Here is a 15426-nt window from a genome sequence, read left to right as displayed (position 1 = left end):
AACCATTCAACATTCACTGAAAGCAATGAAGAGCACTAAACACCCCATGTGAGTGGCCCAAGGTATGCCTAGTGGGAGTCAAACTTAGAACGTCCGAGATTACGGCTCGTACCAAGTTCGTTGCTCACCTACACTACCCCTTTGGGTTAAATGGGGTATCTCAGTCTTTTATCTCCAAAGGAGACTAAAATAGGGGCAGAAAAGAAAATGAAGCATAAGTCTACTGTCTCCCCATCATTAGTTTTCCATTTTGTTCCTCTTCCTTTTTTTCTCTTTACCACCCCCCCCCCTTTTTTTCCCTGTCCATCTTGTAGGGGTTGACAACTGAAATTAACACCCCATATATCCAACTTCCTGTCCCATCTCCAAGCATATCAAGCATCAACAATGGCTCCAAATGCTCCTAGTTTAACTTGAAATGATTCAAGTTCAGCATGAGTTGCTCATCATCGCTGTTGATGCCATGAGATTGAAAAATCCACTGCACAATGCAACATCAGTTCAAAGCCACTTTCTTATTATCTTTGATTGTCTTCAGTTCACTTGTGCATAACCTCGGGGCAATGGCCATCGACATGAGCTCTTGGAAAAGCAACTTACATGCATAAGGTATGTGGACCTGCACAAAAACATGTAGCAAACCTGTTTAGTAGAACAATACCTATAATTGAAATGCAGAAGCAGATAAATAAAAATCACAACCTAAAAAATCCCTCCCTTTTATTGGAAAGGTTGTTTTGGGGGTGGGGGTGGGGGGGGGAAGATAAAGGTTTTGGACTTTCACACTCCGGCAGAATCTGGGGAGGCAGGAATCAATAATTCTCTTTTACCTGGACAATGTCAGTCTTGTTCTTGCAACCTCTACATTCAAACGAGTTCTTCTTTAGGTTGGCAAAAGCAATCAGCCCGCAACGCTCACAAACATGAACTCTATAAGCATCACTCTGGTAAAACAACCGCTCTTTGAGAAAGTGTGCGGCCCCATGAGCAATCATACAATCTCTCTCCATCTCTCCAAATCGGAGACCACCTGCTCGAGACCGTCCTTCAGCAGGCTGCCTTGTGAGAATCTGCATGGGACCACGCCCACGTGAATGGATCTTATCATCCACCATGTGCTTCAGCCTCTGATAGTACGTTGGACCCAGGAATATCATCTCAGTTAGCCTCCGGCCTGTATAACCATTGTACATGGTCTCAAAACCACACATCTGATACCCACATTTGTGGAGGGCTTTGCTGATATTGTCCACCTGCATATGTCAATAAAAAAGATGGAAATTAACCCATATTTGGTTATTTGAACTAAAGAAATTCCAAAATTTTCAACTTGATGGGATAAATAGAGATGCAGCATACTGATATAGGGCATCTATTTATACAAATAGTCACAGCGTTAACAGTCCCTCTCAGTTGTACATCTTAGACATCATTTATGCAGTTTATGACTGTTAGTCCAGATGTTGGCAACAATAGAACATCTAAATAAGCAAAGCATTTTCAAGTGATCAGAAATGACCCCTGGTTAGGATACTATTCTTCTCGATGAATGTGCTAACCCCCCCCCCCCCTTTTCTCTTTTCAGCTGATCCTGGTCTGCTGAAGTTTGGGTAAGATTACATGCACTCCTCTGCTATGAACTTTAAAAGGTAAGAAGGGATCTGATAACCTCACAGAAAGAAGCTCACAAGCAACTCAATGCCCTATCTGACGAGTAAGTCACATGGGACCCTTGGCATCGGAATCTCATAAAAATAGGGCTTATAAAAAGTAACTATTTTCGGACAGATGACTGTACATTAAGGCTCATTACTCACAGAGTCTTGAGTAAAATCATTTTCTTCAGAAGAAAAAGAGAATTCGGTTTGAAGGATATGAAGCTCAGAAAACAGATTTCAGCATTTTCGTATGAGGATCACAGAATCTGAGTTTATTATTATCTTTAGAAGGAAAAGGAAAAACAGAATTTTCTTTTCGGGGAATTAAATGATCACGAGTATGCCTAAGAAAGTAACATTTCCCAAGATACTAATGCCTTACTGTGACATCAGTAAAAGGAGTTGCATCCCCCTCCTTCCCCATGTGGGCTGCAACCTTTCCCATAATGCATTCTATGAGCTGGCCAATTGTCATTCGAGAAGGAATAGCATGTGGGTTCACAATAATATCTGGGGAAATTCCTTCCACAGTCCACGGCATGTCTTCTTGCGTGTATGTCATACCAACTGTTCCCTTCTGACCATGTCGACTGCTGAACTTGTCCCCAATCTGAGGTACACGGACGGACCTCATTCTTACTTTCACAAACCTCAAACCATCACCATTTGTTGTCAACAGAACCTACAAAAGTACCCGCATGCAGGACATAAGCAAGATGGGACTCAACAGTAAGCCAGGCTTAAGAAAATGTAAACAAACAAAAATTTTGTGTGTAATATCTGAGACTCCCTACAAGTAACACATTGTAACATAATATTCCCTAAGAGAAAATCCTAATTTGAAAAGATTGACAACTGTACCTGATCTACCATCCCACTTTCACTATGCTTTAGACTTGTGCTATGATCACGGCGTGTGTAACTTGAAGCTTGCCCTTGAGATTCATCCTGAGCAATAGGAGTTGTCTTTCCAATAATAACATCTTCACCTGAGACCCTTGTGCCCTAATTCTCAATAATACATTTTTTTTAGATCAAGTAAATCGTTTCTCCATCCACCAAAAATAAAACATAAACAGGATCAGGATTGGTAGTTAGTATCTTCATTTACTCACAGGAGGGGCAAGACCATCATTATCTAATTTATCATAAGATCCATGTTGCATCCCCTGCAAAGACTGGCCAGAATCAACATACAATTCAAAAAACAACAAAGAACAAACATCATTGCTGTCAAATGCACTGAGCTATGCAGCCAGGAAGTTCCAATCTAGCCAAAGACTTCCTATGATTTCATCAAACTAGCTTCTCACACTCACCTAATGTTCCAACCAGTTAGCTATGATATTCGCTAGGAAGTCATCTAGTTTGATGCTAAATAATAAGTTCATAGAAATAATTATTTACCAAAATCCGTATTAGCTAACAAAATTCTTGAAATAAATAAGATGTTGCATATCATAATTCCTGACATAGATAGTTCAAATCTATGGATTCTGGAAAGTCTAGGTCATCCAACCACCTAAGTTCATTTCCCTCCACACTGCTCTCAATAATATTCTCTACAAGTCTAAACAACTAAAATTTAGCACTCACCATTGTATTTTCCCTGTTTGGACGCTCAAAATCCTCCCTAACTAATGTTCCCATCTTCTTTTCCTCATCGCTGTAGATGAACATTGCCAATAATATAAAATTTCTCAAGGAGTATGTGTGACGAACGCAAGGAAATACTGAAATACAGAAGCCACAATAAATGGATTTACCTATATGACCGGAAGAACAATGATCGGAAGAATCCCCGGTCAATTGAAGATTGGTTCATGATAACAGAATCTTCTTGGTTATATCCGGAATAGCAGGAGATAGCAACGATAGAATTCTTTCAACATAAAACTTACCATTAGAAATATAGCCACAATGAGCAATAGAGAAAAGCAAAAGAAAAAAAAGCCAATAAGAATCGAATGGTTACGATGCCAGCTGGCAACTGCCTGAAGTGCACGTGCTCCATGGCACGAGTAGTTACAAGAGGTTTCTGGGGGTAATAGAGCACATAGGCCAGTGTATCCTGTGTTCAAAAGAGATGAATGAGAGCACCAGCCAATTATAGAAGACAAAATGCCTAAAATATGAAAGGTTAATAAGAGTGGACAAAGAAAGCAAGAACAAACCATTCGCAATTGGTAATTTGTGACATATATCCCCATGGCCTGTTTTCCCATTGCTGACTGGTACGTATTACGAGGGGACTGTTATATGACAAAAGGGAGAGAGTGAGGAACAATGAAGAATATTGCTGAAGGAACTTCCAATGAAGAGAAGTACCAAAATAAATCAACCTGGTTATGGTCAGGAAACGGAATAATAGATGCACAGACACCCAAAATCAATGATGGATGTATTTCGCAATGAGTATAAGTTTTGGAATAAGCCTCCTCAGGATGGAGCCTTGCAGTTATAAGATCCTGCAACAAATATTCCAGAACAAGATTAGAAGAACAGTACCACAGTGGATGGCAGGGAAAAATTAAATACTTTAGTTAAAGAAACACTCTGACATGGTTATGGAAACCAACATTATCTAATTTATGTTAAGACAAAAGCAAAGCTCCAGCAGTCTGACTCTGCTTGATTAATACTCACGTTAACAGTCATGGAAATCATGGTAGTCTCTTCTTCTTCTGTGTCTATATACTCTATGAATCCTTTTTCCACAAGATCATGCCAGCCGCCCTCATCTGAGGATTCCTGTATAGAGGTTCAAATTATAAGTCTTTTTTTTTCTTTCCCCCACACAGAAATGCTAAAAAACCCCACTTTAAACAGACCCTTTGTTGCAAGGCCCGGACATCTTTTTTCTTTATAAGTAGCCTTTGTTTATCAACAATAAACAAGGGACGGCTACAACGGCCATAATCAGTATAAATTCGAAGCTCTTTCAAACAAATATCTCGGATAATACCAACTTCAGTATTGACATCAGCCTGTAAATGACACAAACAAATTTCAGTGCTCAACTCGCAACAGATCAATGTTACAAAAGGATGAGGAAAACAAAGTTACCACCCATATGATGGCCATATCATATTACTGGTATCTACACAGTGTCACATACATTTGGGGGGAAAGAAGAAAAACCTCAGAACATGTAACTTAATCATATTTAAGTAATTCTAAAGATGTCCCCATATCTAAATAATATAATAACTATGAAGATAGAATTTCATAATCAAAAGTTACAAAAACATGTCCAAAGAACTTAGAACTCACTAACATAGTTCAAGGTCTCAGCGAGATGTCGCTTTTTATTCACCGAGTCGAGATGACAGGCGATATGGAAAAATGACTAACTCCACAAAGATCTCAGTATATTGCTGAGATCTCAGTTCATGTTTCGATTTCAGTTGGACTCAAGGCCTATTTTGTAAGGGTTTCATACCCTATTTTGATTTGTGATCTCACCATTTTGCCAGGATCTTGCCTATCTTGCCTCAAAAGTGAAGAAAACCCTCCCAATCAAGGTTTTTGGTGCTTCTCTCTGCCAAATCTCTGAACTGACTCAACATCAATATTAATGCTTGGATATTGAAGATTGACACTTCAACATCAACTTTTGAAGCTCCATTTCTTCTCAAGAACAGTTGTAGGTACAAATTAAAAAAAAAAATTCTCTCTCTCTCTCTCTCTCTCTCTCTATATATATATATATATATATCTCATGAACTACCAACCCAGATATTTTGTGGAATAACCTAGGGTAGAGCTCCCCAACACCATAGACTAACAACCTAGGGTCTGAAGTCAATGTACCATTTGGAGTCTGATTTTTAAAATTCTAATGTTTCCACTATGTTTAGAAAACCTAAAATAGGCTAGATGATAAGTTACGGGGGCTAATCCCTTATGGCCACCAAAACCGATCCCAAGTTGTCCTGAAAAAAAGAATACCAGATCGCGCCGAGATCTTGGTTTTTCTAGCCTGGGCAAAACCAGTGGCAAAACCAAGACCTCAAACCTTGCTCAATAGGTGCCATTGGCTTGAACTAATGAGATCCTACTCATTCACCAGAAAAAGAAGAAAACAGAACAAGAGGAGGACGATGAGAAGGGAAGAGGGAGGAAAAAGCATAGCGCATAAAGAGAAACAGTTATCCATGCAGAAAAATATTGAGTTCCAAAAACCAAGTAAACAGACCTTTCTTCTCAGACCTCTCAATGTCTTCACCAAAGACTCGGGATCACGATGAATGCCAACCCAGCAACCATTGACAAAAATTTTGGTTGTTTGCGGAATAACAGCAGGGGATATTTCCTAACCGCAAAAAAAGGAATAAACATAAAATTACCAGTACCGAGACAATAGAATAAAGGATTTGGTTCCACAGATTTCTAAGAATTTAAAAAAGGGGGAAAGCGCAAAGTAAGATACCTCTAAATTTTCTGTACTCCACTCTTCCAAAAACTCAAGTACGGAATTCGGTGCTGATCCCACAGTAATGTACACCATTAGCGCCAAATTCTTCACAAGTCCGCAAGCCTAATAACGGCCATAAAGTACTCAAAATGTCATGATATTAAGCAAAATCCTAGAACATTCTTATTTTACCAAGAATACAATTACAAAACACAAGGTGCAATAAAAAAGAAATACTTATATTAAAAGAGAATTACCTGCCCTTCTGGAGTTTCTGCAGGACACATCATCCCCCAATGGGAATTGTGCAACTGCCTTGGTTTCGCCAATTTCCCTAATAGATAAGATATGAATGTTAATAATCAACCCTAAGGGACTATGAGCCTAAATGGTTGTAGGTGCTTCTGAGTTTTACCTTCATGCCCAATAGGAGAGTTTAACCTTCGCAAGTGAGACAGGGTAGATGCATATGTCAAACGGTTCAAAACCTGTTATAGAAACTAGTCAAGTTAACCCATACTTCCAGTGAAACAGAAACATGCAACTCATATAGCGGTGGAGAAGAAAATGCAACTCCAACCTGTGAAACTCCAGCTCTTGTACCAGCAGCATTTGCCTGTCCCCAGTTCCCTGTAGCGAGGGAATACTTAAGGCCACTAGTGATTGTTTTCGCTTTTATAGCAAATTGCAAGTTAACATCCTTCCCATTATCAACACACTGTCCACAGGGAATAATCAGCTACAACGACCTCCATACAACATTAATGAACAAGAAAATAAACCCATAAATTATGAGTGAGAAAGTGAACCTTCTGAACATACGCTCTAACGTCCCTTGTCAACTTTCTGAACAGCTGCACTTAAATCAAAACTCAACAATTAGACATGAAATGCTAGGGCTGCAATTTAACAAACTAAATGACATCATAAAGCACAAACCAAGCGGAAAAGGCCTCCAAACAAAGGTCCAGCAAGGTCTAGCCTCTTGTTTCCATAATGATCCCTATCATCTTCTGCCCTTCGACCAAGTGCACATAGTAGAAGCCTGTGAATGATGTACCTAAAAGAAGAAGCACAAAGAGATTTTCAAACCATGTTCAAGCAGCAATTGTAATGCTTACTAAAATAAAAGAGGCAACACCTACCCGAAATAGTAAGCCTTCTTTGTTTCACAATATTCTTGAACACTAACATGAGGAAGCATTTCTTTCTGAAGGATATCTTTAGCATACCTACAAAGGAGACAATTGCAGATGAAATTAAATAATTCACACTAAAACTCAGAGGATGATCGAAGTAGCAGGGAAATTAACCCAACACATACTTAATCCTCTTTTTCCTTGTGACACCCACTTCAGTACCTCTTTTCCCAATGTAATCCAACGCAACCTACAACAGGTAAACGTATACATACCCAAGTGAATTTAGTTATTCTTTAATATATCAATGTAGATAGAACTTCTTTAAGTACTGGCACGTATTTCTAAAAGATAGTTAAAAAAATTGAGAAGCAAACATTCAGCTTTACAAATTGACAGAAACAAAAAGTCCAATTTTCCCCAAAAGGAGGACAAATGAACTCTAGTGATGCAAACACATAATTAAAATGGGCTGAAATATAGAAAATATGAGATCTCACAAACCCCAGGCAGGATCTGAAAATAAGTTTGACCTCAATTGGTATCAGATCCTAACCAAAGATGGAGTCGAAAGTTCGCTATTTTTCTGGCAGGAGGATTCCATACAAATTCCTTGACTGGATAAATAATTTGGAAGATTATTTTGACTACTAAAACCTGACAAAGATGCGAAAACTTCTATTTTCTTGCTCCTGGATGAATAATGGTGTTAAGAGTATCATGGAGAATCTGTGAAAGGCAACTCTGAGTTCAAGGACATGAACCTAAGAGTTAGGACATGAACCTAAGAGTTGGGAAGAGATGAAGCACGAGTTGGTGAACCAATACCTACCTGAACATATCCAAGGAAGGTTCTTTCCTCAACAAGATTCCCATCAGAAGACATCTACAAGTTTCCAAAAGACACCCACAGGTGACATGAGCATGAAACAATTAACATTACCGTTTTACCCTTTTCTGTAAGTTATCTGTTTCTGCTGAGATTAATAGTTCCTAGTCAGAATTGAACTGATGAATAATTTCTCAGATCTAATTCATATTCTGTCAGGTGAAAAATTACCATTATACCCCCTATCCTATTGCTACTAGGATTAGCCCTCATCTATTGATCGGATCAGTACATCAGTCTCAAATTCCAGCACTTACTCCCCTTCCCATTAACTGAACTCAATCTGAGTTTTAGTCAGATTTGACCAACTGATTTTGTGTTCTAGTCAATATCCCTAAATCTGGATTTTTCTCTGAATAAAGATCTTGTTATTGGTACCTGTTTTAGTCTTTCAATTCAGTACTACATTATCTAGCCAGGAAAACCATAAAAACAAGGAGATACCTGTTGATTCTGGATCACAAATGCTTCTTCTAAGGATGGTAGAAGTAACTCCATCATCTTAGTGTCAGAGAAGTCATAGCATATGAGCTTTAATATATCTTTATCAGCAACAAACCCTAGTGCCCTAAAGACAATAATTATTGGGATTTCTTTTCGGATACACGGAAGGGTAGCACGAATGTACTGTCCAGAGGAACCCTGAATCAAGAAGAAAGGAAAAGATATATCAAAGAAGGCATAGAAATCTCAAAAGATATCAGATAAATAAAATGACTAGAGCACATTTAACCAAAAAAAATAATTGCTTGAGAGAATCTTTTCTATGATCAGACCCCAATCCTCTCATGCATTAACCGGCTCCATAAAATCCATTAAAGTATCAGTACAAGTAGAATAAGTGATGTGGAAGCACTTACCCCTTTGGCACTAGCCCGAGAAAGCATACGCACAAACAAACTTCTGGGTGGCCTGTTCTGAGATTCCGCCATTGAACGTACCTCAGCCACATAGGCATACTTGTTAGGCTGCCTATTCTTAAACACGTACACATGATTCGTGCTCATCTTCTCCTGTGCAATCAGAACCTTTTCACTTCCATTAATAATAAAGTATCCACCCTGATCATATGGGCACTCCCCAAGCTCTGTTAGATCCTTCTCTGAACACTGATATAATGTACAATAACTCGACCGGAGCATTAGAGGAACCTTGAAATGTAACACATAATAAGCATAGAGAGAGGCCAAATCAACTAATTGTCAATAAGCAACTAAAAACACTTCATTACCTTTCCAATGAAGACTTTAGTGAACTCCTGCGTCTCAGTTACTTCTTCACAATCGTGCCCTTTCTTTATGATTTGCTTTGTGACATCCACATACAAGTGTGCCGAATAGGTGAGGTTCCTCAACCTTGCAGCCTTGGGAAACAAAGTAGCCGTTTCTCCATCAGACTCCGTCATCATTGGCTTACTCAAGTATATTTGTCCAAAGCTGATCTTATAAATAGTCTGCATCCAATTACAGAAGTATAATTTCAGCAGAACTTTACAGAAGTAGAATTTCAGAAAGCATACTTCCAATTTCAGTATATCAACAAAAACCTTCTTAAACTTCTGGTTTGTACAGCCATTAACCCTAAAATGAAGGTTTTCAAAGCCCAATTTTGATGTAAATATGAGGAGGAGAATAAGAAGAAAACTTTACAGAAGTAAAATTTCAGCAAAACATAATTCTAATTTCAGTATATCCACAAAAACTTCCCCAAACTTCTGGTTTGTATAGCCATTAACCATAAAAATGAAAAAAATTTCATAGCCCAATTTTGATGAAAATGTGGAGAGGAGGAGGAGGAGAAGAAACAAACTAGAACAGCATACCAATACTTATCAATGCGACAAGGAAACCCATGACGATGAAGGGTTGCTTAGGCAACGAGGAGTCTAAATGTTATTTCTCATTTCTCCTATTTCCTAACATTATTCCCCATGCTACATATATCTTATATTATCAATATCAACATCAAAAGCACATCAAAGCCATCAAAAATCAAAACAAGACACATCAAGTTATCAAATATCAACATCACATCAAGTCATCAAAAATCAATATTTAAATTACATCAAGTCATGAAAAATAACAGTTAAAAAAATATTTTTGTTCTTTATTTGACTAATCAAATGATCTTATTTTATATAAGATATTTTTTGTATTAGGTAGAACATAAAATCAAATTTTTAATAAGTCTAATATTAGTTAAATCTAAATTGTAATAATAAATTATGTTTCAACCTTAAAGCATATGAATGTTGTTAAAACCATCTGAATAAAAATAATTTTTATCAATATTAAATCAAAAATATTATTTTACTATAATTTTGATTTTTAACATCGTTTTATTATAATAAGATTTCTATCATTTTCACAATTAAGAAAAACCCTAACATTTGAAAATCGTACTTAAAAATTCAATTTTTGTCCTATGTCGACTAATTTTTATTATTTTTATTAGGCAAGCATTTTCTGTGTGATTTTTTATATATATGTGGGGGTGTGGCGGGCACAGGGACCTGCTCAAGGACACAAAATTTTGACCTTTCTTATTTAATGAGTGTATTCTGGGCCCCACTTGGGCGCCCATCACAATGCCTGGACGTGGCCTCTATGTTCCACCTAGAGCATTTTAAACTTGGTTCCTTTTTTCAGGGCAGGTGTTTTATGTACCTCGTGGGGAACACGCGCCCTCCTGACAGTCACCTAGACCCCAGGGAATCAGCATACAACCTACCTGGACAAGCATGAGCATACCTCCACGAAATCAGAATGGCGGCCACGCCGGCTAGGGTTATGCTGAGACACTGCTCGAATCTCAATATCATCACACTCTTGGACGATTTCCTGCATGGTGTTCTTGATAAACTCATCGAATGAATCGAGCTGTTGACGGACGAGACCTTTTTCTTCGAAATAAGCACCAATGACAGCCCAGACATCTTCCTGTCTTATCTCTTCTTCTTCATTGAGAAGAATAGGATCTTCGTCTTCTTCTTCGTTCATTTTCTTTTCCTTACAGCAAAACCTAGTTTCAGAAAGAGAAACAGATTTCAAAAACAAATACGATAACCCTAGAAACTTGATCTTCGACTTAGAGAAAAACAGATTCTAATTTTATTCCATTTTCTTGTTCCTTCATTTAATTCAGAATTTTATCCAATTTTCCTCTGCCTGGTAATGTCTCATGCCTGTGAAGTTCACGAGGGAGAGCGAGAGCGAGAGGGAGAGAGTCGACGCTCTTCGGTTTCAAGAATGAGACACAAGGGACCTTCGGATTTATATATATCTAACAGTAGTTTGGTTCTTCAAAAAAGGAAAGCAAATCAAGAAAAGAAAAGGTTAGCAGACTTGGCCAAGTCTTAATCCATGAATAGTAACTCGATTGAGTTCGGCCGTTGAGATCATCCATTAGACTGGAAACTCATACGCCGATGAAGTGTGAGTCTCAGAATAAGAAGAAGGGGTTAGGGGGTCACTGGCCTCGGATGTGTTGTCGCTGCTGCAATCGTTGGCCGAACGGGGACGGAGAAGAAGAAGAACAGGAACAGTGAGCAATCGCCGCTGCAATCGTCGGCCGATCGGAAACGGAGAAGAAGAAGAAGAGGAACAGTGTACGATCGCCGCTGCAATTAGTCGAGAACGGAGATGGAGAAGAGGAATGGAGAGTGGCTTTTCACTTCAAACGCACATGGATTCTTGTCTTCCCGGGGTCTGGTCTTCCCCCATATTTGTACTTCGTTTTCTGCTTCACATTCTTCCTCTTTCTTTCACATATATTTATTTGTTCTTTACTGTTTTCTTTTATTTCTTTGTTTCTCTTGCCATGAAGTGATGAAGGCTTCTCTCGCCGGCTTTGATTGATTAGTCGAAAATTTTCTATTGTGGCATATTGAGAGAGAGAGAGAGAGAGAGAGAGAGAGGCAAATGTAGAGGTATCAGGAGTTCAGGACCATGGATATACGGGTGTGTACCGGTCATTTTCGTCCTACTAAAGAAACACTTTTTACTGTTTTTACCTAAAGGTGAAACAGAGCCAGGTTGAGCTCCGTTTCTTAAAATCGGAATTCAATTATAATTCTTCAAAATTCAATCTAGGCCTAATTTAACCCTGCCATGTTCATACCAATCCAACCCCGTCCTAATTGACCTTGTCAAGGCCTGATTGAGTCGGGTTGGATTGGGCTAGGCTGAGTTGGGTTGACATTGATTTTTGTAATATTTGGATTAACTTTGATTGACCTATTTTTGTCATTTAAATCTTATACATCACAAAATTAAATATATAAAAAAATTCTACTAAGAGTCCCAAATTATAATATAAAAACTCAGGGTTAAATTTTGGGTCGGATTGGCCCGACTAAGGCCTCAACCTGAGCTTGACCCAACCCTAATGGGGTTTTTCAACCCTAACTTGCCCTCAAGGTCAAAAAACTTAACCCAAGCCCTGTTGGGGCTTAGGGCAGACTAGAGTAGGTTCGGGTTGACAAGGTCAAATTTTCACCCCTAATTTTACCCTTGAAATGATACGATCTGAATCGATTGGGTAATGATAAAATATGGCTGATACGATATTGATACTTGATACTCGATAACATGTAATTTCTAAAGTAACCCGCTAATATGCCTGCTATCAATAGTTAGTACTTAAGGTATATAAAGTAAGGGAAAAATCTCTCAGAGCAAGTGGCATAGCCTAAACCTACTCACATGCCTTCCATATTCAATGCCTTTACCCCTTCTCTCATTGACTCTCACACTTAGATCAGGATGTATGCATCCATGCAACAATTTTTTTCCAAAGATTTAATAGATTTTGTATTTATTTATTTATTTTTATGTAAGGGCGCGTGTAGGCTATCCTACTTGTCTTGAGAACTCTTCCCCTAAATGTAGATATTTAAGAAAAACAACCAAATCTTCATTTGGATCCATCTCATTAGTGAGGAGGCTTGACAATGATATATATGTCAGTTTTAAAATGTAGTGATTTTGTCTTAGATATTCAAAGTGGCAATTCTATATTTGATCTAACCAATTGCTTATTTTTCTATATTGATTTTGTTTATCCTTCACCTTGTTCCCTGCTCGAGGCGGTTGGAGGTGTGTCATGCTACGGGTTCATTGGGTAGGGAAGACCTTCGAAGGGGACTCTATCAGTGGCATTGCCAAGTTGGTGTTCTCCTGCCCTTGTATGGGATTCTACCAAAAAAAAAGTATAGCTAGTGAGGGTGTAGGAGGAAAGGAAGAGGACATATTTTGCACAAAAAGTGAAGGTGAGATGACTTGATTCTAAAGTGAGTAATGGCATGCTGGCTGCAAACTTGCCTGTGGAACTAACTTTCACCTTCATTATATTTTAGTACATAATGATCCATATTATGATTTGCTTTTTTAGAGGTATTCTAATTTGTTTCCATTTTTGGAATGGGAATGTCCTGGGTTGACAAGGTGTTGAAACTTGAAAAAAGGTCAAATACAGCCTAACAGCCGCCCTTAGGTTATGTCTTTGGTGGAAGCTAAAGCTAATTAGTAGTGTAAATATGCCTTAAAGCTATAAATAATGGAATGTGGGAGCTTATTCAATTAGGGGAAAACATAACTAATAAATATAGTAATCTCTCTCTCTCTCTCTCTCTCTCTCTCTCTCTCTATGAGTTTATAAACTTCCTAAGTGATGGTAGTTCCTAAGGATGAAACTGGGCCGGGTTGGGTTTCTTAAAACCCTAACTAACCCTAGGTCCTCAAAATTCAACTTAGGCCCAACCCAACCCTACCGAGTTCATGTTCAGGCCCAACCCTGCCGGGTTCAAACCAACCAACCTTAATTGAACTTATCGGGTTGATCTTGGCTTTTATAATGCTTGGATTAACCTTGATTGACATGTTTGCCATTCATATCTCATATATTAAAAAATTATAGAAAAATTAAATATCGATTGAAGCATTGATTTCTATTATAAAAATGCAAGGTTAAATTTCAGGTCGAGTTGGGTCGGGTTAGGTTGGGTTGAAGCCTCAACCCTGACCCAGGGTTGAAGCCTCAACCCTGACCCAGGGTTGAGGTTTTTCAACCCTAACCCGCCCTCAGGGTAAAAAAACTTGGCCCAAGCTCTGTTCGAACTCAGGATGGGTTCGGATTGTCAAGGCCAAACTTTTACCCCTAGTAGTTCCATTGTTCAGTTTCTCTGCATATAATTGCTTCTCTATTCACCTGAAAGCTTTTATCATCTATAACAATGGTGGATTTTTATAAATTCGCTAGTTTTATTACTCATGATCGTGTCTATTGAAGTAAAAAATCAATGAAAAAGGTACTATATTGACCAAATAATCATATATAACTAGAAATTAATGTTTATAAAGGTAAGAGGAAAAAACATCTCTTCTATCCGCGCCCACCTCATCATTCCATGTCCCTTCTCTTCTCCCTTGTCAACCGAATGCTAACACTTGTGTTAATTTATATCATTTTATCTTTTCTCCTTCCATGTTACCTCATATTTCCTCCCCCTTTTAGTCATCCAAGGACCCTCCCATTCAATCTCCTTGCACTTCCTTTCGGAGCATACCCTTTTGTAATTGTTGGCCCCCTCCTTTGCTTTGGTTTCTCCTCTCTCCCCCATTGCCCTCCATTCTTGGAGTCCCTCACTCCTCGCAAGTCCACTTAGGCTATGTTTGGTAGCCAAGAGGAGAAAAGAGAAAAAAATAATAATAATCTAAAAAAGAAAAGAGAAGAAATGGTGAGAAAATAAAAAGAGTATGTATGTTTGGTTATCAATAGAAGAAAAAAAAGAAAATAAAAATAATCAAAAATTTTGAATTTTAAAAGAGAGATAGACACATAGGAAATCATTGTGTAATCATTTATTTTTTGTCTTATTATCTTTTCATATTTTCTCATGTTTTCTTGTGTTTTTTGTAAGAAAATTTTTGGGCTAACAAAAGAAAATTTTACAATTCCCAAGAGGAATTTTGAATTTGAAAAGGAGAATCTTCTCTTGAGTGAAGACATACCAAGTGCAAAGAAAAATTCTTAACCCAAGGAAAAAAGTACAAAAAATGTATTTTTTTCTTTTCTTTTCTTCTCTTGACTACCAAACACAGCCTTAGGATTCGTAAGCCCCCTTTAGTATGGGGTTCTTCTGAGCCACCCATTCCTTCCCTATTGTTAAATCTCGGTCTAATACTCTAATGGGGAAAGCTTCTCATTCAAAAAGAAAACCTTCTATTCCCCACACTGATGGTAAAACCCCCGGTTTCAAAGAGGAAAAAGGGCAGTCGGTGATGTTTCTAATATCTTTATATAGTTATAATTCCCACCCCCCCC

The 15426-nt window shown here is 38.2% G+C and overlaps 1 protein-coding gene across 3 annotated transcripts; it reads right to left on the bottom strand.

Moving 5' to 3' along the window:
• Positions 1-204: 204 nt before the first annotated feature.
• Positions 205-11117, bottom strand: LOC122080143 (DNA-directed RNA polymerase II subunit RPB2-like). Of its 3 annotated transcripts, none has more exons than XM_042647046.1 (25): positions 10854-11117; positions 9335-9556; positions 8964-9254; positions 8548-8745; positions 7400-7464; positions 7221-7307; positions 7015-7135; positions 6885-6929; positions 6656-6793; positions 6491-6563; positions 6333-6409; positions 6091-6198; positions 5857-5973; positions 4490-4645; positions 4305-4409; positions 4001-4126; positions 3833-3910; positions 3634-3729; positions 3425-3540; positions 3255-3324; positions 2774-2827; positions 2520-2663; positions 2041-2340; positions 831-1253; positions 205-619 (listed from the first exon to the last, which is right to left on the bottom strand). In XM_042647046.1, the coding sequence occupies exons 1-25, from the start codon at positions 11100-11102 to the stop codon at positions 497-499; spliced, it is 3582 nt and encodes a 1193-aa protein (XP_042502980.1). In that variant the 5' UTR covers positions 11103-11117; the 3' UTR covers positions 205-496. The 3 variants fall into 3 exon arrangements, with proteins under 3 accessions (XP_042502980.1, XP_042502978.1, XP_042502979.1); XM_042647044.1 differs by lacking the exon at positions 10854-11117 and adding an exon at positions 9650-9894; XM_042647045.1 differs by lacking the exons at positions 4490-4645; positions 10854-11117 and adding an exon at positions 9650-9894.
• Positions 11118-15426: the final 4309 nt, after the last annotated feature.

The sequence above is a fragment of the Macadamia integrifolia genome, chromosome 5 (assembly GCF_013358625.1).
Source record: "Macadamia integrifolia cultivar HAES 741 chromosome 5, SCU_Mint_v3, whole genome shotgun sequence".
In the NCBI taxonomy this organism is placed as follows: Eukaryota; Viridiplantae; Streptophyta; class Magnoliopsida; order Proteales; family Proteaceae; genus Macadamia; species Macadamia integrifolia.
This window is presented reverse-complemented; position numbering and strand designations above follow the sequence as displayed.